The 22,381-nt window shown below is 36.9% G+C and overlaps 2 protein-coding genes and 1 pseudogene across 10 annotated transcripts; 1 reads left to right on the top strand and 2 right to left on the bottom strand.

Annotated features, from left to right (window-relative positions):
* Positions 1-40: 40 nt before the first annotated feature.
* LOC145806824 (protein DOG1-like 4) lies at positions 41-2,822 on the bottom strand. The gene is made up of 2 exons (XM_082904648.1): positions 2,739-2,822; positions 41-622 (listed from the first exon to the last, which is right to left on the bottom strand). The coding sequence occupies exons 1-2, from the start codon at positions 2,820-2,822 to the stop codon at positions 41-43; spliced, it is 666 nt and encodes a 221-aa protein (XP_082760774.1).
* Positions 2,823-3,127: 305 nt separating this feature from the next.
* LOC114291846 (ABSCISIC ACID-INSENSITIVE 5-like protein 2) lies at positions 3,128-19,086 on the bottom strand. Of its 8 annotated transcripts, none has more exons than XM_082905826.1 (5): positions 18,761-18,935; positions 16,735-17,409; positions 16,558-16,629; positions 3,606-3,692; positions 3,128-3,525 (listed from the first exon to the last, which is right to left on the bottom strand). In XM_082905826.1, exons 2-4 carry the CDS (start codon positions 17,380-17,382, stop codon positions 3,642-3,644), a joined length of 771 nt encoding a protein of 256 aa, XP_082761952.1. In that variant the 5' UTR covers positions 17,383-17,409; positions 18,761-18,935; the 3' UTR covers positions 3,128-3,525; positions 3,606-3,641. The 8 variants fall into 8 exon arrangements, with proteins under 8 accessions (XP_082761952.1, XP_082761951.1, XP_082761953.1 ...); XM_082905825.1 differs by having other exon boundaries at positions 18,791-18,933; XM_082905827.1 differs by having other exon boundaries at positions 16,735-17,404; positions 18,791-18,933.
* On the top strand, positions 14,037-15,161 carry LOC145807493 (NADH-ubiquinone oxidoreductase 21 kDa subunit, mitochondrial-like; annotated as a pseudogene). Its single transcript, XR_014350632.1, has one exon. The product of XR_014350632.1 is annotated as an NADH-ubiquinone oxidoreductase 21 kDa subunit, mitochondrial-like (transcript).
* Positions 19,087-22,381: the final 3,295 nt, after the last annotated feature.

Below are 22,381 nucleotides of genomic sequence, written 5' to 3'. Positions count from 1 at the left end.
ATGTGTGTGTGGACGGATTTAACCCTATTTTGTTTTTTCTCTACAGGTGTATATATGGGATGTATGTGTGGACGGATTTTGTGGGATACGTTTCCTCATCCACGTTTGGCAATTCGGATCTGTCATTCAAAATCCCCATTACCATCATCACTGTCTTCACTCTTAGATTATCATCACACTCCACAAGCTCCTCCATGGCCGATCTCAGCCTCGCGATCACTAATTCCACGTGATTCGCATCTCCGTTCACTGCCGTCCTCGCCGCCTCCACCACCACCAGCGCCGCCATCCTCGCCTGAACCCTAACCACCTCCTTCTCCAATTCCCTCTCTTCTCCTCCTACCTCCGCCGCCAATCTTTCCAATCTCCTCATCTGCTCCGTCGATAGATCCACCACGTACTTCTCAACGAGTTGAGAAACGACTCCTGGTTTGAACCCCGCGATCCACAAGAACGAGCGCTCCAGCGAGCTCAACCAAGTCGGGGACAAAACGATGAACACGTTCTGTCGAATTGCTCTCGATTTTTCGGCATAGTATTGTTTGTAGTGAGCGGAGACTCGAGCGATTAGATCTCTAAATCTGACTTCATCTTCTTCTTCTTCGATTCGTTTTATGACGAACTAGCCAGCCATTGAAGAAGACTTGAAAGGCTTCGACATTGCGAGTTATTAAAATGTGGGACTTCACGGGATGGACTTGCAGTATGAAGTGGGAAACCAAAATGTGGTTCAACAAATTGACGTGGGCCATCAAAAAGTGGTTCAAAAAACTGATGTGGTCTACCAATTTGTGGTTATGAAAAATGAAGTGTGCTTCCCAAACGTGGCTTTCCAAAATGTTTTGACCCACCAACGTGCGGGTCACAGGATGGACTTCCAGTACGATGTGGATTGGATTCTGTGTGAACCCAACCAATGATTTGGTTCACGTCGAAACGTCACAAATGGCAATTGAAAAACAAAGTGTCAAACTGTGGGAAAGTCGAAACGTGACACAGTTACACGTATCAAATTGCTCGTTCAAACTGTGTCAAATTACTTGGTTCACAAAAAAAAAAAAAAAAATGTGTCAACTTACTTCTGTTCACGTCACAACCCACGTCTCATGTTGTGAGTATTACACACTTACTAAATTAAAAAAAGTATTAGTGTACTTTTTCGATCAGCGTGACACACAAACATTCATTCACCTTCTCCCACACAAACCCACACCAAAATGTCAATCAATAATACTAACAGTGGCAAAATTGTCAACAAACAAATTAAGGGACCATCCAGTCACTAAGAAAACATTCAGGACCTTATGGATTACAAGTCCACAAAATAGGATTTACTAGTCAATTCCCCTTTAAAATTTTATTTTAAGAATATAAAATTAATTTATAGACCAATCAAATTATGACACATATTAACAAAATCAAAAAAATGAGAAAAAAAATATTGCAATTTTCAGCCTTAAAAAGATAATGACATTTTGCAATTATAATAACATATAAATATAGATTAAGGGAGTTAATAATTTATGAAATTTGTTTATTATTGGCCATTATGCAGAATTAGTAAGATAAATAATTCACTTATTCAAATTTATGGGCAAATTACATATATCCCCTCGAGGTTTGGTTAAATTACAGATACCCCTGAGGTTTGAGAAATTACGAATTCCCCCCTGAATGCTATATTTGCATAAGAAATTAGGGGGTAATTTGTTATGAAATATAAACCTCAGGGGGCAAATTGTTATGAAAATACAAACCTCAGGGGGCGGGATGTAATTTCCGAAACCTCAGGGAGGTATCTGTAATTTAGCCAAACCTCGAGGGGGTATATGTAATTTGCCCCAAATTTATTTTGTAATGAATATGAAAATATGTAAATTATATGTTTGTTTTATATTATATGTTATAAAACTAAAAAATCTATTGTATCAATTTTGGTGAATAAAATATCCATTAAAATTTAATCTGGATAACAAAAATTACAATCAAAATAATAAACAATGTCATGATTTGCTTCTACACTTTATGTGCATTAAATTGTGTTTGAATTATGAATTAATAATTTGAAATGAAAAAAGAATAGAAAAAAAAAAAAAGTGAGGGAATGTGAATTAAATATAAAGTCTCGGCTAAATTATACTTTCCCCTTTTAATGTTTAGCAATTTTTTTATTTTGGCCTTTAAAATTTAATTTTTTTCCATTTTGACCTTTTATATTTTAATTTTTTCTTAATTTCCTCCTAAAACTAACATTTATCTAAATTTATAATCCAAAACACAGTGCAACAACACAACCAGAGTTTACACTACTGTATAAGTTCTTAACCATTAATCAATTCCAACGCATCTCTCTCTCTCTCTCTCTTAATTTTACTTAATAAAAATAAACAAATAATTTAAATTAAAAGAAAATAAAAATATTAAAATTTAAATTGACAAATTTAAAACTCATAATTTATTTTATTATACGAGCCAAACTCTGAAATTTTCTTTGTAATCAATTTTTTTTTTTTTTTTAATCACAATTGTACAGACTCAAAAATTAAATTGAAAGTTGAGATTAATTATATTTTTAGTTCGCAAAACACAAGTTGTGTGTCATTATGATCCCCATTGTATAAAAGTGTGTTGTTAATTTGGTCCCCCAGTGTCTAATGATTGCCAAAATATAAAAATTACTGATATAATTTGTCCAAAAAAATTGCTACAAATTGCCATTGTACGGCCATTGTAAGGACCTCATTTGAGCAGGCTTCGACTATGGTAACTACGATATTCTTCAGAGCCCTCCCACATTTGATCTCGAGTTTGATGGCAACCATTGGGTTACTTACAGTCGAGACCTCTCTCGGTGATGAACCAATCGACCATGAAAATGAATTAAATCACCATAAAAATGAGTTAAATCATGAAGCCAGACCTTGTCACCACGTGCATGGTCCGAATGCAAGGCCATAAGTGTCAATTTTTGAAGTTGGCGGAGGGGCAAGTAATTTTTGAGCAAATCACTAGGCAAAAAGTAATTAACCTAAACTAGAATTTGAATGCACACCAAAACTCATGCTTGAGTCTACATGCATATGCCTCCTGGTTCTTTTCTTGATTTCATTTCACATGGACCATCAAATATTTAAACATGTAACATTTGTTTCTATATAAACCTAAGCTGAATACATATATCCATATAAATGTACAATTAAACCCTCACCAGTGGGTCGGCGGGGGTGGAGAGCAAAGCACATTATCTGCAGATGCAACAAGTAACTCTGCCAGCAATGAACTCAGGTTAGTTTAGTTGATCAGAAACCTTGCATCTTACTGAAAGGTTGAGGGTTCGAGTCCCCATTCCCAGGTTACAGCCCTCCAATATAACCCCAAAAAAAAAAAAATAATAATACACAAACAAAACCCAACATTAGGAACTACAAAACTTTAAAATAGAAAGGCATATCAGAAAGAACTCGTTCTTCGAAGCTGATATCTTGGTTCTGGAGACAACTCCCGTTGCAATATCCTCTCCAAGTCCTTAACATAATAAAATCAAATAATTAATAACTAACCATGAAGAAATGGCAGCAACAGAGAAGCTCTTGAAGTAAGAATACCTGTTTCTATTAGATACAATCAAGAGCGAGAAGTCATTATAGTTGACCAATGCAAGCAGTAATCTCATGTTTTAGCAATAATATATACTGTTTAGGAATACAAACAATAATATAAAACTGTTTTAGCTTCAACAAGCATGGAACTACTCTAGGAATGTAGCATTTAACTCATTATACAATGAAAAATTATTGGCCAACATATGATTATTAAATAAAAAAGACTGACTATTTTTAGTAGGATGCTTTGTCCACATCCACTTAATAGAACACAGACTACGTCGTGCAACCTCGACCCCTGTATTAGTCTAAAGGATTAAGACTATGTCATGTTACCAATTAGTTCCCTGGCAACCTATATTCTGAGAGCGCGATATGAAATAGGCATAATATTTTTATTTAGTTGTTCGAAAAAATTTCTTTACCCCTTCAAGCACAAGATAAGGGAAAAAATGGATTTAAAATCTATAGAATTGAGAACTTCAAGACAGACCACCCGAGAGTGGTAACTTGGTGGTTGCGGGCTTACTCCCTTTTGGTTTGGCGACTACAAGCAGTGACAGAGTCTAGAACTATATATTACTTTTTTTCATTGACAATTGAATGAGTTAATTATTTTGAAGTGATAATAAAAATAAAAAAAACAATTCAAAATAACATAAACACAAATAAGTAAATTCAATAATTCAAACCCCAAATAATTTTGCAAAACTAAACTGGCAAGAGAGGGAAAGAGATTGAAGATCACGCGTTGCCTGAAATTTTTTATAGAGCGTGAAAAACCATGTCCATCTTCTTCACAAAGGAAATGGTGTTTTCGGCAACAAGAAAAGAAATAGACAGAAATACAATATATATATATATATATATAAGTGATAGAAGAAGAAAGAAAAAAAAAAGTGTGACAAGTTAAAAGTGTAGTGTGAATATTATTGCTCAATGAAAAATAAAATAAAATAAAGTGTGATAGACCTGTGAGAGGCTAAAAGGAAAAATTATATATACAATATGATAGAAGCAAGTACACTTCTATAATGGAGACGTGTCGTGTCAGACACAACACTCTACAGACACTCCTAAAAGTATGTTTGATACTTTTTTAATGGATCTTTAACTAAAATTTTAAATTTATAATATAGAAAACTTTACAAACATTTCTTCGGTGACACTTCTTAAACCCTCCACACATGACTACCTTGTTTGTTTCCAATTTTTTGAAAATTGAATTTTTTATTTTTCGTGTTTTTTTATTTTAGTAAATTTTTAAAAAAATTTAAGGAAATATTTTACTTTTTAGATACACCTAATAAATATATAATTAAAAAGTATAATCTTTGTGAAAAAAATCTTTAAAAAATTCGGTAAATACCAAAAAAAAAAATCAAAAATTCAGTACATTTTTGTATTCTTGTGTATTTATTGATTTTTTTACAAATATTTTACTTTTTCAGTACATCTAGGTTAGGTACATCTAAAAAGTAAAAAAATTGCTTAAAATATTAAAAAAATTCAGTAAACACAAAAAAACTCAATTTTCAGAAAATTAAAACCAAATAATGTTTTGCATTCTTCGAAATGTAACTTGTGCACTCTAAATATGTTTTCAAATATTTATAAGACGAATACATTATGTTTATTTCAATGTTTTATAATTGTTTTTGCATTGTTTAGAATGCAATTGTTACTTAGATGATGTTTCTTTCATAATCTTTGAATAATCTATTCATCTATTTAACATATAATAATTATGAAAATATAAATTTTTAATGTGTCCTTGGCGTATCATGTCATGTATTTTTTTAAACCACCGTGTTGGCGAAGTCCAAGTCATGTCTGTGTCGTGTCCCATGTTTATGTCTGTACTACTTAGATGTACTTAGATGATAGGCTTATGCTGTGTTTGGTTGGGAGATTTGGAGAGGGATTTGGAAAGGGAAAAGGAAAATGTGTTTGAAATTAGGTGAAATTTAGGTATATTTTATTCATCACCAACCTTTTCCATTTTCTTTTTTAAATCCCTCCTCAAATCCCCTAACTAAAAATAGCATTAGTGGAGTATAAATATCATTGTTCAATAAAAAAAATGTCTACATAGCAAAATAACAAAGTAATTGCAACAAAAAAAAATGGTCAAGATAAAATTTAGAGAAATGCTATGTATTCCAATTATTCTACCAAATATTTTACCAAACCTCTCACATGGGTTGAGACTCACACAAATCCATGTGTGTGGGGGTCCCATACCCATGTGAGAGGTTTGATAGAATATTTGAGATCCCTAGCATAACTCTAAAATTTATGGGCAAATTAACCACATTTAAGAAAATCATATTTGAAAATATTATTTTCTAAATGTTCAGTGGGGATAGCTCCCACCCATGACTAGAAGGCCATGAGTTCGAGCTTGTAGGGTGATGCTTGGGGGTGAGACTTTTGTTCATTAATCCTAGACCACCAGCTCCTTGCCACCATGCCCCCATGGGGTTGGCATCAGACCAATGTTAAGGCCCCTCTTTTCCAACTCCCAACGGGTAGAAACTCCTGTGATCATGCCAAGGAAGGATTGTGGTGCTTGCGACGCAACCCCCCCCCCCCCCATCTTCTCTCCCTTACCCTTTTTGCCAAGCCAGAGAGAAAGAGAGAGTGAGAAACCACGCTACAATTGCAATTTCACTATGGCCAGGGCCACAGAAATAAATAAATAAAAGCCCCTCACCATTGCCACAAACACTAAAGCTACAAAACCACAATAGCCAACTACCACCAAAACATTCTCAATAATAATCATGGCCTCTTCCATCACCAAATAACTCACCCAAAAGCGACTCTTCAATTGAGCATATTTACATCTACTAATTTCACTTCCTATTGGCAATGCAACCACCACGTTGACCCTCATGTGAAAAAAAATAAATTGATGTATATTATTGATTGATGTCTTACAAGATTGATTGATATTGTGTTATGTATTACAACTCCTATATATAGAAGAGAAGGTGGTAGTAGGTGTAGTGTAGTGGAGGTGGTAGGTGAAGTGGGTGCTAGTGGAGATGGTAGGTGGAGGAGCAAATTGGTAAATTCTAACAGCCCCCCGCAAACTCAAGGAGGATAGAAACTAACCAACTTGAGTTTGGAGAGAGGAACAAAACAAGAAAATACATAAAAATAAAAAAAAAAGATAGGAGACACTGTATGGTCGTGTCAGACCGTTGGTGAAGACACTGTATGGTGGTGTCATAACGTGGTAGAGGACACTGTATGGGGGTGTCATAACGGTGTAGAGGACAGTTTATGGGGTCATGTCGGACCGTTGTAGAAGACAGTTTATGGGGTCATGTCGGACCGTTGTAGCAGACAATGCTGTGACAGTTGTTGGGACAGTTTACGGAGTCTTGCTGGACCCTTGTAGAAGCTAACCGGAATCAATGTCGGGACAGTTTACAGAGTCTTGTCGGACCCTTAAAAGGAGCTAACCGGAATCAATGTCGGGACAGTTTACAGAGTCTTGTCGGACCCTTGTAGAAACTAACCGGAATCTATGTCGGGACAGTTTACAGAGTCTTGTCGGACCCTTGTAGAAACTAACCGGAATCTATGTCGGGACAGTTTACAGAGTCTTGTCGGACCCCTAAAAAGTCGCACCCTCAAAAGGTGTGCCCAATCTTTCAAAAGGCGTGCCATCAAAAGGCGTGCCCAATTCATCAAAAGGTGTGCCGGACATGATGGCGAGGCACGTGGGCGCCTTGGCTTGCGCGCCCGTTTGTCGTCTGGCGGCAAGTGGCGCGCGATACGCGTGGCTGCCTCGGCTATTTAACCAAGACGAAGGCTGAGGCTGAGGCATACCATTCTGAAACCTCTGAAACTAACCCTTCGCTGAAAAACTCTGCCTCTTCGGAGAGAGAAAATCTGTAACACTCTGTTGCCCAGAAAAATGGCCTCTTCTTCCCGGAGTCTGCTCACTCTCTTTCCCGACCTGAACGAGTCAACAAGAGAGATAACTGGTGCGGTGGCCAGTGAACCTCAACCAAACACCGCTGGTTTTGCTCCGTTGAACTTTCCGATGCGGGCTGTGGAGCAAAAAATGGCAAGGCAAACAGATATTGAAGCCAATCAATATACACTGAAGTCATGTGTGGAAACCATGACTGCGGTTACAAATTTGTCGAACCGGCTGCAGAGTAGGACAAATGAGGTGCAGCATTTGAACGGCCAATTGGCTCTGCTCCAGCGCATGTATAAGGATGCGCGAGCAGAGATAAGTGTGCTGAAGGCGGAAAATAAGGAGCTGAAGCGGAAGGCCACCGTGATGTTCCGATTTGGAGGTCCTCCATATGCTGCAGTGGAGGAGTATGGGGGAGTGAACGTGCTCGGTGGCATAGAAAACACGGAGGCAACACCGTCAAGGGCTGCCCAGGACGGAGGCAAGAAGAAGAGACCGGCGGCTGAGTAGAGAAGAAAAATCCCACTGTGGGTGTGGTTTTTTTTTTTTTTTTTTTTTTTTTTTTTTTTGGGTGTAAAATTGTGATCGGGGTGGATCCCTGAGATGAATAAAATATGGTTTGGTGTGCAAAGCTATATGGTATGAATTGAATTGGAAAAAGATTAAAAATAATGTGAAAGAAAAAATAAAGAAAGAGATAATAAGAATATATGTGAAATCAAAATGAAAGATGGGGGAAATAAGCAAAGTGGATGGAGAAAATAAATAAAAAAGAATGGAGTTGGAAATCAAACGGAGGAGAGATGAATTTTTTTTTTTTTTTTTTTTTTTAATATAATAAAAAAAGATATATATATATATATAATAAAAAAAAGTGGGGAACAGTCTGAGAGCATCAATGAAGGTTTAGAATAAAAAAATAAAATTTGATTAAAAAATAAAGTGGGCGGTGGAAAATGTGATGATGGTCTTGGGTGGAGAAAAAGTGTAAATAATAAGAACAAGAAAAGTGAAGTGAATGGCCTGTGGCTTATTTATTGATTTATTTTATTGGTTTGGGTGGAACCAGCACATGGGTTGGGTTGTATTTATTCTTTAAAAAGATATATGGCAGTGGAGCAACGTGGGTGCTTTGAGTAAAATATTATAAAATATATATATATATATATATATATTAAAATAAAAGAAAGTGCTTGAAGTGGAGCAGTGTGTGTGTTTGCAAGTTTCAATTTAGAGAGAGAGAAAAGAGATGGCACAGCAGATCAAAGAGCCGTGTGCCTTAACGTCATTGAATTGCTTCAGTCTTGCTGTGAGAAATGTAGTTACAAGTCAACACATTGTGCTTCTGTATCTGGCCTTCTAAATCAAAAGCCCAAGTAAGAGTCAAACTCTAACCATATTTTGCCTGAAGATGGACTGGTATGGTTCTGTCCTTTTGTTTTCTGGTTTTCTTTTTGGAGTACTGAGAAGCTAACCCCAAGAGAGAACGAGCGAGAAAATGGTTGTTATCAGAAGTGAATTGTGCAAGTTCCAACTTCTGCAATGCTCTGGGAGAGATAGACCAGGCGTCGGCCTTTGCGCCGTCGAAGCCGCGGCAGCGGAGGACTTCCGGGGAGGTGTATGCCGGAGTTCCGCAGGTGGTTTGGAGCACTTGCGGTGGAGTTGGTTTTCCGGCGAGGCGGAGAGGCCAAAACAACGGAGATTTTCAAAACTCCGGCGGCGGTAATGAGAAGGTTCTGGGGCTTGTAACATGCATGTTGATCTTAAAACCAAGTATGCTGTGAGTGGGAGCATGGAACATGCAATACGACCCACTAGAGCTGAGGCACTCTCAACTTTCAGACGAAGGAGAGTGTAGAGAGGTCGGGAAAGTGAAGGTATGTGTAGAAAATTCCAGCGGGCAGCGAAGGCAAGGTTGCCGGCCGGCTGCCCGCCGGTGAGAAAACAAAATACGGGCCTAAATCTTATTGCTCTGATACCATGAAAAAAAATAAATTGATGTATATTATTGATTGATGTCTTACAAGATTGATTGATATTGTGTTATGTATTACAACTCCTATATATAGAAGAGAAGGTGGTAGTAGGTGTAGTGTAGTGGAGGTGGTAGGTGAAGTGGGTGCTAGTGGAGATGGTAGGTGGAGGAGCAAATTGGTAAATTCTAACAGTTTCCTTCAGATTTTTTTGTACATCATTAATTGTTGCATTCATAAGAAACACTTGATGAAATCTGTGAGTTATAATATGTAACATGAGACTATTTTCTTCTACCTTAGACTAAAAATAACAAGGCCCATGCTAATGGAACTAGTTTATCATGTTTACAGCAAGGCAATAACAAGTCCCATGCATTTTCTTCCACATTAGACTAAAATTAATTGGGTTGATTTCATATTTCTGGACTGATGTGAGACTCTTCTAGCTTTATTGATGAATTGGGTTTAATAGATCTCCCAGTGATGGTGCTTTCACTTGGTAGACTAGCAAGGAAGGCCCTTTCATCTATCCAATACATAGATTTCTGGTCTCTTTGGATTGGGAGGAACATTTTCCTGAGTACAATATTTGTTACCGAGACTTCTTTTGGATCACTTCACTTTATTCTTGGACAGTGGGAGGCTTAGAAAGGGGATAACTCTATTCATGTTTGAAAATGTGGTTACAGGTGGAGGGTTTCCGAGATAAGGTAGGGGATTGGTGGAGAAGCTATTCGGTGCAAGGAAATCTGATGAGTTTGGTTTTGGCAAAAAGGCTATAATTATTTAAGAAAAAAATAAAGAAACGGAACATGAAGGAATTTGGAAACTAGAGAATTCGTGCCTAGGAGGATTTGAAGAGTAGTCAGGATAATGAGAAAGAAGGCATTATAATTTATTTTTTTTGTTGCCGACCAAAAAAGAAAAAAGCGTGTTACTAAAATTCCTAATCACGAAGCCCTCACAAGGCACAAAGTTTTATTTGGGGCAAATCAGTGTTAAGCCAAGGGAGTTTTGAACGGGCTGATACCATTGGGCAGAGATTTGGGCTAAGAATTAATAGAGAAGCTCAAAGTGATTTTGAGCCTAACTTGAGGATAAGGAGGTTCGGGAGAGCCCTTTTCTTTTGGTTTAGAGTCCAAACTTGTGAGATAAGTGGGTTTAATAAGAATAGTGGGCATCTAAAGGGGCACAAGACCAAGTCGGTTAATTTTACCCAATTTACGGGAGAAGCGTTTGAATCAAGTTCTCCAAGGTCGTAAAAATTGAGCTAATGAATCTAAAAAGGGCTTCCAAGCAATGACATGGGTGAGATGGGAAATGGGAAGGAAGCGAATAGTGGTTGACAGTCAATAACCAAGGTGTATTCAATCCAAGGAAGAACAAAGAGTTCATGTTGGCTGAGATTTGTGATTTGCATAATACAGAAATTGAGCTAGGACTCAGCTGCAAAGATTGAAAACAAAGTCTTAGGTGATGAATGTGACCCATGAAACTTCAATCGTCTTTAAGAAATGCACGGTTATTTTTGTTCAATGATGGAGTTTTGGGATCTTTTGGCAATATACAAGTTCATAAATTAAGGAATGCTAGAGAAGAAGGGATGTCCAACAACTACTTGGGGTTTTTGGCAACCTATAGTGAATCTGATGAGGGTGAATTAGATGAATCTTCTGATGAGTCAGCTCAGACTGATGATGAAGATGCAGGTGAAGATAATATTTCTATAGTGCAGGAAACTAATCTGGGAGTTGCGGCCATGTTTAGTGGGGATCATATGGAAAATCAGAATGGTTCGATGGTCGATAGCCATCATGAAAAGGTAGCATGCAATAATGCAACTAAGTCAACTATTTTGAATCACTTACTGAGATACGTGGATTTGAGGATCTTTTTCTTCTGAGGTAAGGCCTCGTTTGGCATGAAACAGTTTCAACCTAAAAGTCAAAAAATTACTAAAAAAACCAAAAAGCCTATAAGCTATACCAAAAAGTCAATGATTCCCTTTTCTCTCTATTTTTTGCACATCTTTTCGTAAAAAACCAAAAAGTCATTCCAAACATACTAGCTTTTTTTACCTCATATTTTAGCCAAAAAGCCAAAAAAGTTACTAAAATAGCTTGTTCCCAAACGAGGCCTTAATGTGCATAACAAGGTTGTTCACAATGAGAAAGGGGGCACAAGGAATGGGATACTTCTTTCTTATCCGTTTTCTAATGAGGATACTGTGTTAGCTTCTTGTCCAGTTCTCAATACAGGGGATAATGCATTCATAAGTGATGGGAAGCTTGTAGGGGTCCATTCAAGAGTCCTAACCTCATTGGTCTTGATTTTAATGCTAAAGTCAAGGTAGGTTACTGTGAAAATGCCTCTGGTATGGGAAGCTGTCTTGTTCATTTGGATGATGGGGGTAATTCTATTGTGAAAGGGGCTAGTCAAAAAAATGAAATGTTTTTAAGGGAGTTGATGAAGCATGCATCTTTTTCTCTTGATGAGGAAGTGTAGAAAATTTAATGTATAAAGAGAAATAGAGAATTGTATTATTGATTGATATATTTGTATTGTGTATATTACAAGTACAAGGATTCCTATTATATAGGAGAGGATTTGGGAGTAGGTGAGGAGTAGGTGGGGAGTAGGTGAAGTAGGTGAGTGTGTGTGGTAGGTGGTAGTGGGTGTAGTAGGTGTAGGTTGGGTGTAGTAGGTGTAGGTTTTAACAGCCCCCCGCAAACTCAAGGGGGATAGGAACTAACCAACTTGAGTTTGGAGAGAGTAACAAAACAAGAAAATACATAAAAATAAAAGAGGATAGGAGACACTGTATGGTCGTGTCAGACCGATGGTGAAGACACTGTATGGTGGTGTCATAACGTTGTAGAGGACACTGGATGATTGTGTCAGACCGATGTAGAAGACAGTTTATGGGGTCATGTCGGACCGTTGTAGCAGACAATGTTGTGACAGTTAGTGTGACAGTTTACGGAGTCTTGCTGGACCCTTGTAGAAACTAACCGGAATCAATGTCGGGACAGTTTACAGAGTCTTGTCGGACCCATGAAGAAGCTAACCGGAATCAATGTCGGGACAGTTTACAGAGTCTTGTCGGACCCATGAAGGAGCTAACCGGAATCAATGTCGGGACAGTTTACAGAGTCTTGTCGGACCCTTAAAAAGTCGCACCCTCAAAAGGTGTGCCCAATTTTTTAAAAGGCGTGTCATCAAAAGGCGTGCCCAATCCATAAAAAGGCGTGCCATCAAAAGGCGTGCCTATCAAAAGGAGCGCCCATGTTGTCGGCGAGCGCCGAGAGGCGCATGATGCGCGTGTCTGCCTCGGCTATTTAACCAAGGTTGAGGCGGAGGCTGTGCAAACCAGTTTGAAACCGCCGAAAATCCTTTGAAAAAACTCTTCCGTTTCTGAGAAAGAGATTCTGGAACACTCTGTTGCCATTCTGTAACCAACCCTTCTCTGAAACACTCAGCAACCCATAACATGGCCTCGTCTTCCCGTTCAGCTACCCAGAATATGGCCTCTTCGTCCCGTGGTCTGCTCACTCTCTTTCCTGACCTCAACGAGTCAACAAGAGAGATAACTGGTGCGGTGGCCAGTGAACCTCAACCAAGCGCCTCTGGTTTTGCTCCGTTGAACTTTCCGATGCGGTCGGTGGAGCAAAAAATGGTGGTGCAAACTGATATTGAGGCCAATCAGTATACTTTGAAGTCATGTGTGGAGACCATGACGGCGGTCACAAACCTGTCGCACCGGCTGCAGAGTAGGACAAATGAGGTGCAGCAGTTAAACGCCCAGCTGGCTCTGCTCCAACGCATGTATAAAGATGCGCGAGCAGAGATAAGTGTGCTAAAGGCGGAAAATAAAGAGCTGAAGCGGAAGGCCACCGTTATGTTCCGATTTGGAGGTAAACCATATGCTGCAGTGGAGGAGTATGGGGGAGTGAACGTGCTCGGCGGCGTAGAAAACACGGAGGCAGCACCGGCAAGGGCCGCCCAGGACGGAGGCAAGAAGAGACCGGCGGCAGAGTAGAGAAGAAAAATCCCACTGTCGGTGTGGGTGTTTGGTTTTTTTTTTTGTTTTTGTTTTTGTTTGTGTTTTTTTTTTTTTTTTTTTTTTTGGTGTAAAATGGTGATCGGGGTGAGCCCCGACATGAATAAAATGAGTTTGGTGTGCAGTTCGTCTTCTTCTTCTTCTTCTTCTTTTTTTTTTTTTCTTTTTTTTTTTCTTTTTTTTTTCGTGCAAAGAAATAATAATGAAAAAAAAAAAAAAGTTCCGTGGCCCACGGTTGTGTGAAAACCTGCAATCGAATCGTTTTTTTTTTTTTTTTTTTTTTTAATAATAATAATAATAATAATAATAATTTTAAATAAAAATATATTAAGGTAGAAAGCATAGGCGTGGGTGAGAGTTATAGAAAAGAGATAAAGATAGGTGTGATAAAGAAAAGAATGGTGGTAGATATGATTAACGTGGGTCTGGTGGAGAGATGATTATGTTTTTTTTTTTTTTTTGTTTAAAAAGAACAGATAAAATAAAAAAATAAATAAAAAAATAAATAAACAAAGTAGTAAAAGAAAAAGTGGTGCTCTCTCTCTCTCACCAGATTCAGCCCTTCGGGAGAGATGAATATGGCTCTGGAGACATGGAGGTCGAGGTGCATAAGGCTCTGGAGATGACATTGTCGGCGACGTTGAGAACAGTGAGTCGACTCAGTCGACCGATATCGGCCGGAAGTTTGCCGGAGATTTTGTTTCCAATGACGTCAAGGATCCGGAGATGGGAGAGAGAAGTGATGCACTTCGGAATCTCGCCAGTGATGCCTTTCCAGTCGGCGACGATGAGGGTGGTGAGGCGGTCGAGAGCGCAAATGGAAGAGGAGATTGAACCGGTCATGAACCCTGTCCGGCCGGCTTTTTCGAAGATGGGGTCTTCGGACTCGCCGCGGAGGGAGATCTCGACGACCCGGCCGGTCGTAGGGTCGCAGCTGATGCCGATCTCTCCTGGTTTGATCTCAACCAAGGAGTCTGTAGAGAACGGTCTAGATAATGGAGCCAAAGTGGATCCATATACACGACGAGCTGGATTCAAGAGACGTTGCAGAGAGTTCGCCATTGTCGATGATCTTAAGGTTAGGACATCGTGGAGGAGGGTTGTAATCCTTTCTCCTGCTCGGACTGCCACACAACAGGGTTCAGGAAAAGTTGGAAGCTGGAAGATCAATTTTATGTAACACAGAAATGGGAAAATCCATTGATGGGTTGGACATCCACAGGGGACCCATATGCCAATGTTGGCGATGCTGCACTCAGTTTTGACAGTGAAGAAGCTGCCAAAGCATTTGCTGAGAAACATGGTTGGGAATACACGGTTAAGAAGCACCAGACGCCACTGTTGAAGGTTAAAGCTTATGCAGACAACTTCATATGGAAGGTTTGGAGAGGTCCGGCGGGCGGGCGGCCGCCCGCCGGTGAAGCAAAATTACTAGCTTCTTAATCTGGCTCTGATACCATGTAGAAAATTTAATGTATAAAGAGAAATAGAGAATTGTATTATTGATTGATATATCTGTATTGTGTATATTACAAGTACAAGGATTCCTATTATATAGGAGAGGATTTGGGAGTAGGTGAGGAGTAGGTGGGGAGTAGGTGAAGTAGGTGAGTGTGTGTGGTAGGTGGTAGTGGGTGTAGTAGGTGTAGGTTGGGTGTAGTAGGTGTAGGTTTTAACAGGAAGGGTCAATTCAGTTGGGCAGATTATTAGAATTGATGGGTTGGTCTTCAGTATGATTGAATGTAAAAGGAAGGAGGTTGGAGTTGAGGGGTACGTTTTGTGAGGAGGGAAACTTTACAGATGGGAAAGTGGTAAAATTATGGGGGTTGGGGAATTAAGAAATTTGGTCTCAGGAATTATGTACAAAGGTGACGGTTAAGTAGAAATGTAGGGGGCCTTAGGTCTAGGAAGTAGAGGAAAGTGGTTATGGAGGTTTTAGTGAAGAATGCTTTGGATATTGTAGGCCTTGTTTGGTTTGTGTTTCTCAAAAAATTTTGGAAAAAATTCTCTACAAATAAGTTTTCAAAAGTAATCAAACCAAACAAATTTTCTCAAAAAAATTTCCCAAAACTTGTTTGGTTTACAAATTTTCCAAACAAATCTCTCTCTTATACACATCAAATCAATCACTTTTTCCAAAACTCTCTCTCAAAATAATTTTTCAAAACATCTTTTGAAAAAAAACCAAACCAAACAAATTTTCGTACTTTTTATCTCAAAACATGTTTCTCAAATACAAATCAAACAAGGCCGTAATTTTGCAAGAAACCAAAATTGAAAAAGTGGATCGGAGATTGGTGAGAAGTATTTGGCGGATCAGACAAATAAGATGGGTTGAGTAACTGTCATGATGCAGGGATGAAAGAGTGGTTTTATATGGAAAAAGTCATTCATGTGACCCCATAATTCCTCCAGGTAAATTCCCAACCCAAGAGTTCGAAAAACACAACTCTACATGGTTAATATCAGAAATTCAACATTCACATTCAGGTTGCAGTGAACGATAAAAGCCAGGAAATTATAATTAAATAATGCACATTCACACAAACGAACCCAATAAAAATTGTTATGTACGTTTTGGAAAGGGTTATCACCGGAGAACTTGCCCTTATTCATAAGCTTGTTTCTGTTCATTTTAAAACCTACATTCCCACCAGTTTTTAAAATTTAAAATTGCAAACTAATCAAATCACTCTCTAAATCCTTTCTAATCTCATGGTAAAATAAATATCTACATGGAACATTGTTTTCAGGCTGTGTCCCATCATGAACATATTTAACAACATGAAAAAGCTTGTCAAATAAGAAAGATTATTAATGATTTGGTTAGATTACACAAAGTGAAGTGATGTTCATACCTTGTTTTCCCCAAAACAAAACTTCGTAAATTAAACAAAATAGTCAACCAAAAAAAGGAAATTTACACATTTTAAAGAATAAACATAGATTAAACACAAAAGATAGACGAGAGATCCTGACCTTTTCTTTCAAGAGCTTCATATTTTCCTCTTCAAGACGTGAAACCTTGTTTACCAGCTCATTATGGTAAGCCTGCACATTACAACATAAATCTGCTAAGGTCACAACCAAATGAACGAAGAATAACAATGCATAATGATTTTGCAAAAGGAAAAACAACAAATCTCAATAGCCTGCCTGTTTTCTTGCTCGTGAACGTGCAGCAGATTCCCTATTTTTGATCTTTCTCCTCAATCTCCTATCAATAGTCCTCTCAATTGCGTCTGTGGCATGCCTCTTTCGGCCTGGTGCAGGTGTATCTGATAGTGTGTCAATTGAAGTGCTTGGTGACAAGCCAATCTGTGACAGAGGCTTTTGACAGGTCACTGCATTATCTGCTCGTATAAAAGGTCCTGATGAAACTTCAGCAAAAAGCCCTGCTTTTACCAAAAAGTCTTCCAAAGTTATCTCGCTGAGAGTTTGTTCTCTTTCTTGACCTTTCATCTCCTCAACATTTTTCATCTTCTGCCCTTGTTGAATATCTCTCCACACCTCATCAACTGTCTTCCCACTAAAAGCTCTAGCCAAGCTTAGACTGGCCTGCCGCTGAAGAGAAGATGCCGAAGAAGAACTGTCAGTGTCCATTCCAGTAGACTGATTTGCTTCAGCAGTCCATACATTTTTAAGCAATTCATCGAGGTTCATGCTGCCCAGAGGTTTGCCCAAGTCCCCCAATTGATTATCAATTTCCTCAAGGGTGAAGCCAAACCACGAGTTTTGCCTTGAAAATGGCTGTAGATGAGGCTGTTGACCACTCCCGTGAGAACCCATTGTCTGAATCCCCATCGACAGCGTTCATCAAGCAAACCTACTCTGCATAGAATTTCTATGGGTTGAAAAAAAAAATCCAAAAAACTAAAGTGGAAAATCCAAAGACATTGACAAAATTCACGCTTTAGTATGCCAGAATAAACAAGCCATTCTAAACTGCCTAAATCTCCCCCAACCAATAGAATAACTAGCATGGGAACCGGCTAGACTAAGATGCAACATAATCAGTATTCAGTCATTCTCAAAACAATAAAGTTGTGATAAAAGAACTTTTGTCTATTGTCAATCAAAAATGTTTGAGAGAGAGGGAGAGAAGGGTTATATGTCAATTCCAATAAGAGAAATTAAACCAGGAACAGGAGAGAAACAAACATTGAGAATGAAGGCTTGAACTCAAGTGGTCTACCAAAAAAAGATGATACAATAGATATGTACGTCTATATGCCGCCACAAATCTCCCTGGAGGTGCAAAACATTTTTAGGAAAAGATTATCCCTACTAAAATAATAAAAAACAGTAGCCTTTATGCTGCAATGACTGAACCCAGTTAAAATCAATATTCCAAAAACATTATTAAGATTTGAGATGCCACATTATCAAAAGGGCTATAAAACCGTTCAGTCTTGTTTCTTTAACTTCAAAAGTGATTTAATGCAGTCAAAAATTGAAGCTTTAATTTTTATCAAAACAATTTCAAGTGAGAGCATTTACAAAATATCTTGGTGTTGGTTTCTCAATATCTGTGATTAATTTTATCGAATGTTTGACAAAATTTGGACCTAAATTGAAGAAGAAACCAGGTTATCGGTAGTAGTAGTACAATTGCCAGATCAACTATAATTGAATTGGGGCATCATAATTGCATGAATTACAAAAATCAATCAAATGGAATGAAATAATGCAAAAAAAATTATTTTATTTTTTATTTTTTTAATTTTTTTCATGGAACTTAAAGTGTATGGAAAAATGCATATGAATATTCTTCATAAATCACAAAGCTTGAGTAGAATCTAATTGTTCAAAGAGTTGTGTTATGCCAAATACCAAACATATTCCTCAAGTAATTATCACCCACATAACAAAAAAAAAAAATGCATGGAAACTAAACAAAATTACTTCAGATACAGATCTCAACACTTAATAGCAACCACACTAAGCCATAATTGCCACTTTCTCCTTCAATTAGAAAGCAATTAATTACCCTAATCGCTAATTCTTCTACAATTGCAAATTTAACACAAAACCCAAAAATATTATCTTTCAAAATGAAGATAATGAGCGAAAGTCACTGGAATCAGATTTGCTTGAACAGAAAAACGAAACGCAAGATCCGAGACAAATCGTCTATACAATATGCAAATAAATATACGTATATACTGCATAAAATTTATACCTATATATCCAGAGATAGATAGAGAGAGACCTGTGAGCAGAGAATGATCGATTTGGCGAAGAAGACAGAGGAATTGTTTGTTGGACTGTTCTGTCAATCAGAAACTTTTTTTTTGACTTGGCAATTCGAAACAATGAAATGCACTTTCCAGACCTTGCAATTCGTCTATTTTTATGGAAAATTACACTGACCCCCTAAGTTATTTATCATTATATTGGTACCCACAAATTTCTAGAAATTACATTCGCTCCCCTAAATTGGTAAAATCTTCCTAATATCCCAACCCTCTAAACTCACCCAAAATCTTCCTAATATCCCAACCCTCCAAACTCATCCAATACCCATGAACCTAACTGATTCAAAACATCTAGTTCGATTGTTCAATGGCGAAATTCCATCAAACTTTTCTTAACGAGCCCTGTCCGAAAATGTCAAATTCCTTATAGAAAGACATGAGTGCACCCTAAATCATATCCCACGTGAAAGAAATCAATGTCTGAAAATGCCAAATTCCTTATAGAAAGACATGAGTGCACCCTGAGTCATATCCCACGTAAAGGAAATCAATGTGCTGATAAACTATGGGCGTGAATCATTAAGAGCCATTGGTAGTTTTTGAAGACCCTCCTGGCCAAGTTGTTAGTTTGCTTATTGTAGACATGATCAACTTGTCTTGTGAGAGGATCTAATATCTTCATAAACTCTTGTTTGTTATGTTTGTGCTTAATCAAAATAAATTAATTAATAAATAAATAAAGCATATCTCTCATTTATTTCAAAATCAATTTTCTGGTGATCATATATTATTCAAGAGAATATATAGAACCGATAAATCAATCCAATTCAACCCAAATTGCTGATTTGGTTTGGCTCGATTTTTATTAGTTTCAGTTATGGCTTCGATTTCAAAAATAGTTAAACCACTAGAATCGGTCTGATTCATGATTTTAAGGTTTTAGTTACAATTCTAAACCAAATTTAACTATGATATAATCAAGGGGTTTTTAGTTAGTTGGTTAGTCCTTTAGCTACAAAGTCTCTAGTAAGATAGAAGTTTTAGATTCCACTTCTAGAAGTGAAATGGAAAGATAGATTTTTTTCATAAAGTATATGAGTATGAGTTTCAATTCCTCCAACGTACTAATTTAACAATTAATTACTGATTTTTGCCGATCAAAAAAAATTGAATAATGATATATTTTTCAATTTTTAAAAATATTTCAATATTAATTTTAGTGGTGGAATTGATATTATTCAACCAATTCAACTTTGTTTGTTGTTATTACTTTGTTTATAATTATAATATATATACCATATCTCTTATTATATAAAAATTCGAAAATCATACAGAATTGGGAAATTTAGCTATAAACCCCCTTTACCTTTCTTTTATTGTTAAAAGGACTAAGAAAAAAAATTATATTTTCTAAACCCTCTCATAATTATAAAATTTTGCATAAAGGACAAAATTTATTATTTAAATATTTTATTAGACTATTATACCATCAACTAAATTTCCTCACATTCTCCACTCTTTTTTCCTTCTCTCTTCCATTCCTAGGGTTTGGATTGGATTCGTTCGAAGCTCTCGTGATTTCAACCAAAACTGTAAATATACCTAAATCACTCTCAGGTGCAGAGAATTTTCTTTGAATGGCGCATAGGTTTCGCAGTGGAAGAGATCGTCGGAGATGATCAGAGAAAGCTTCGACGACGTCGACGTATCGCCTTTCAATTCTCATGAAGTTCATGTTCTTGTTGTTGATGATAGCCTCGTCGATCAAAAATTAGAATTGTGAAAGAGTATATAGACGAATCGCGCGACTGTTTAAAATTTTCATATTTGAACACAGTTCTTCAAATTTTTCATATATATATGTGTGTGTTTGTGTGTGTGTGTGTTTGTGTGAGGGAGAGATTTTTCATTTGGATAGTGTTGTTAAATTCTTAAATTGATCTATTAATCAGTTGTTACTATGTTCTCTCAACTTTTTATTGTAAAATTGTTTTTGATTTTGATAATTTTTTGTGTCGTGAGTAAGCAATATGGATTGTGTATATGTAATAGATAACAGAGAAGCCAAAGAGGTGATACGAAAGAGGCAAGTAACTGTAAAGAAACAGAAGAATAATGGCTGCGAATGATCTAATTTCATTTGATAGAACCAGAGTAAAATTTTACTCTGGTTCTATTGCTCTGTTTTTTTCATTTGACAGAACCAGAGTAAAATTTTACTTTTATACAGAGTAAAATTTTACTTTTAACTTCAGAGTCTCACAGTTTACTTGTTTTTCAGAGTAAAATTTTACTTTTATACAGAGTAAAATTTTACTTTTAGTTTCAGAGTGTAAAATTTTACTCTTATTCATAATAAAATTTTACTTTTATACAGAGTAAAATTTTACTTTGTATAAAAGTAAAATTTTACTTTAGTTTCAGAGTATAAAATTTTACTTTCATACAGAGTAAAATTTTACTCTGAAATACATAGTGAAGATGGCTTAATAGGAGAGCTGATAGATATGAGGGTAATATAGTAAAAGAAACAAGTTTTAAAATATCAGGGGGTTTTGAAAGTACTTATATAATTATTGTCCTTTTGAAAAACAAATTAGATAGTGAGGGGGCTATCACCAAATCCCCCTACAGAATAGAGAGAAAGAGAATTAATGAATTGCAGAACCTCACCAAACCTAATTGATTCCTATGGTTTGTTTTGATATGGTCACATAGGTTCAATAATTTGATTACGATTCTATCTTCTTCTTTTTTCCTTTTCATATATATAGTAGGAGGGATTGGTTTGATTTCTAATTTACAATCAAATTGAACCAATCCATAAACACGTCAAGCATCATTCACAACCTGCACCCAAAACCACAATTTGTCAGCATAACCCCTAACCAACTTCAACCACCAACACCATTAAGCACTCAATCACTGTCACTTCATCATATCTCCATAACTGTCTTTTCTTTCATTATCAATCACATATTATCACATCTAACTATTATTAGTGGTTGCCACCACTCTAACCTTCACCACTAAAAATATCATTGTTTCATACAAACACGCAAAATTTTATAATTATACCTAATGGTCACACTATTTTAAACTTCCACAATTACACCATCTTGTCATACTATGAGTGCAGTGATGGATCTAGAATTATCACTTTAGGGATTATTTTATAGTTTAAAAAATTAGCGGGCAATTCTATATAATTTTAAAATTATTTTTAAAAAAATTAGGAGTACGAACTATTATAATTTTAAATTATTTTAAAATTTCTAATATGATATATGATATTTTTAAAATTTTTGAGGGTGTGACCGCCCTCCATCCCCCTAGATCCATCATTGTATGAGAGTCACCACCCTCCGTACCATTAATTAATTCCACATATATAAGATCCACCACCACCGTGTTTATGCTATCACTACTTTCATGCACCACCACTTCATATATTACGCATTATCCTTTTACTAAAAAAAACTATATGCCACTTCTTACAAATAAAACATAATCATGTTTGTGCACTACCATTCGTTGCCACCTCCAATCAACCTAACTAAAGCCGCATCAATCCATTCAATTAACTTAACGGTACATAATATTCA

This window comes from Camellia sinensis, chromosome 14, assembly GCF_055761805.1.
Source record: "Camellia sinensis isolate YWXY chromosome 14, ASM5576180v1, whole genome shotgun sequence".
Taxonomy (NCBI): Eukaryota; Viridiplantae; Streptophyta; class Magnoliopsida; order Ericales; family Theaceae; genus Camellia; species Camellia sinensis.
The sequence above is the reverse complement of the archived record's forward strand: the minus strand, read 5'-3'. Positions and strand labels throughout refer to the sequence as shown.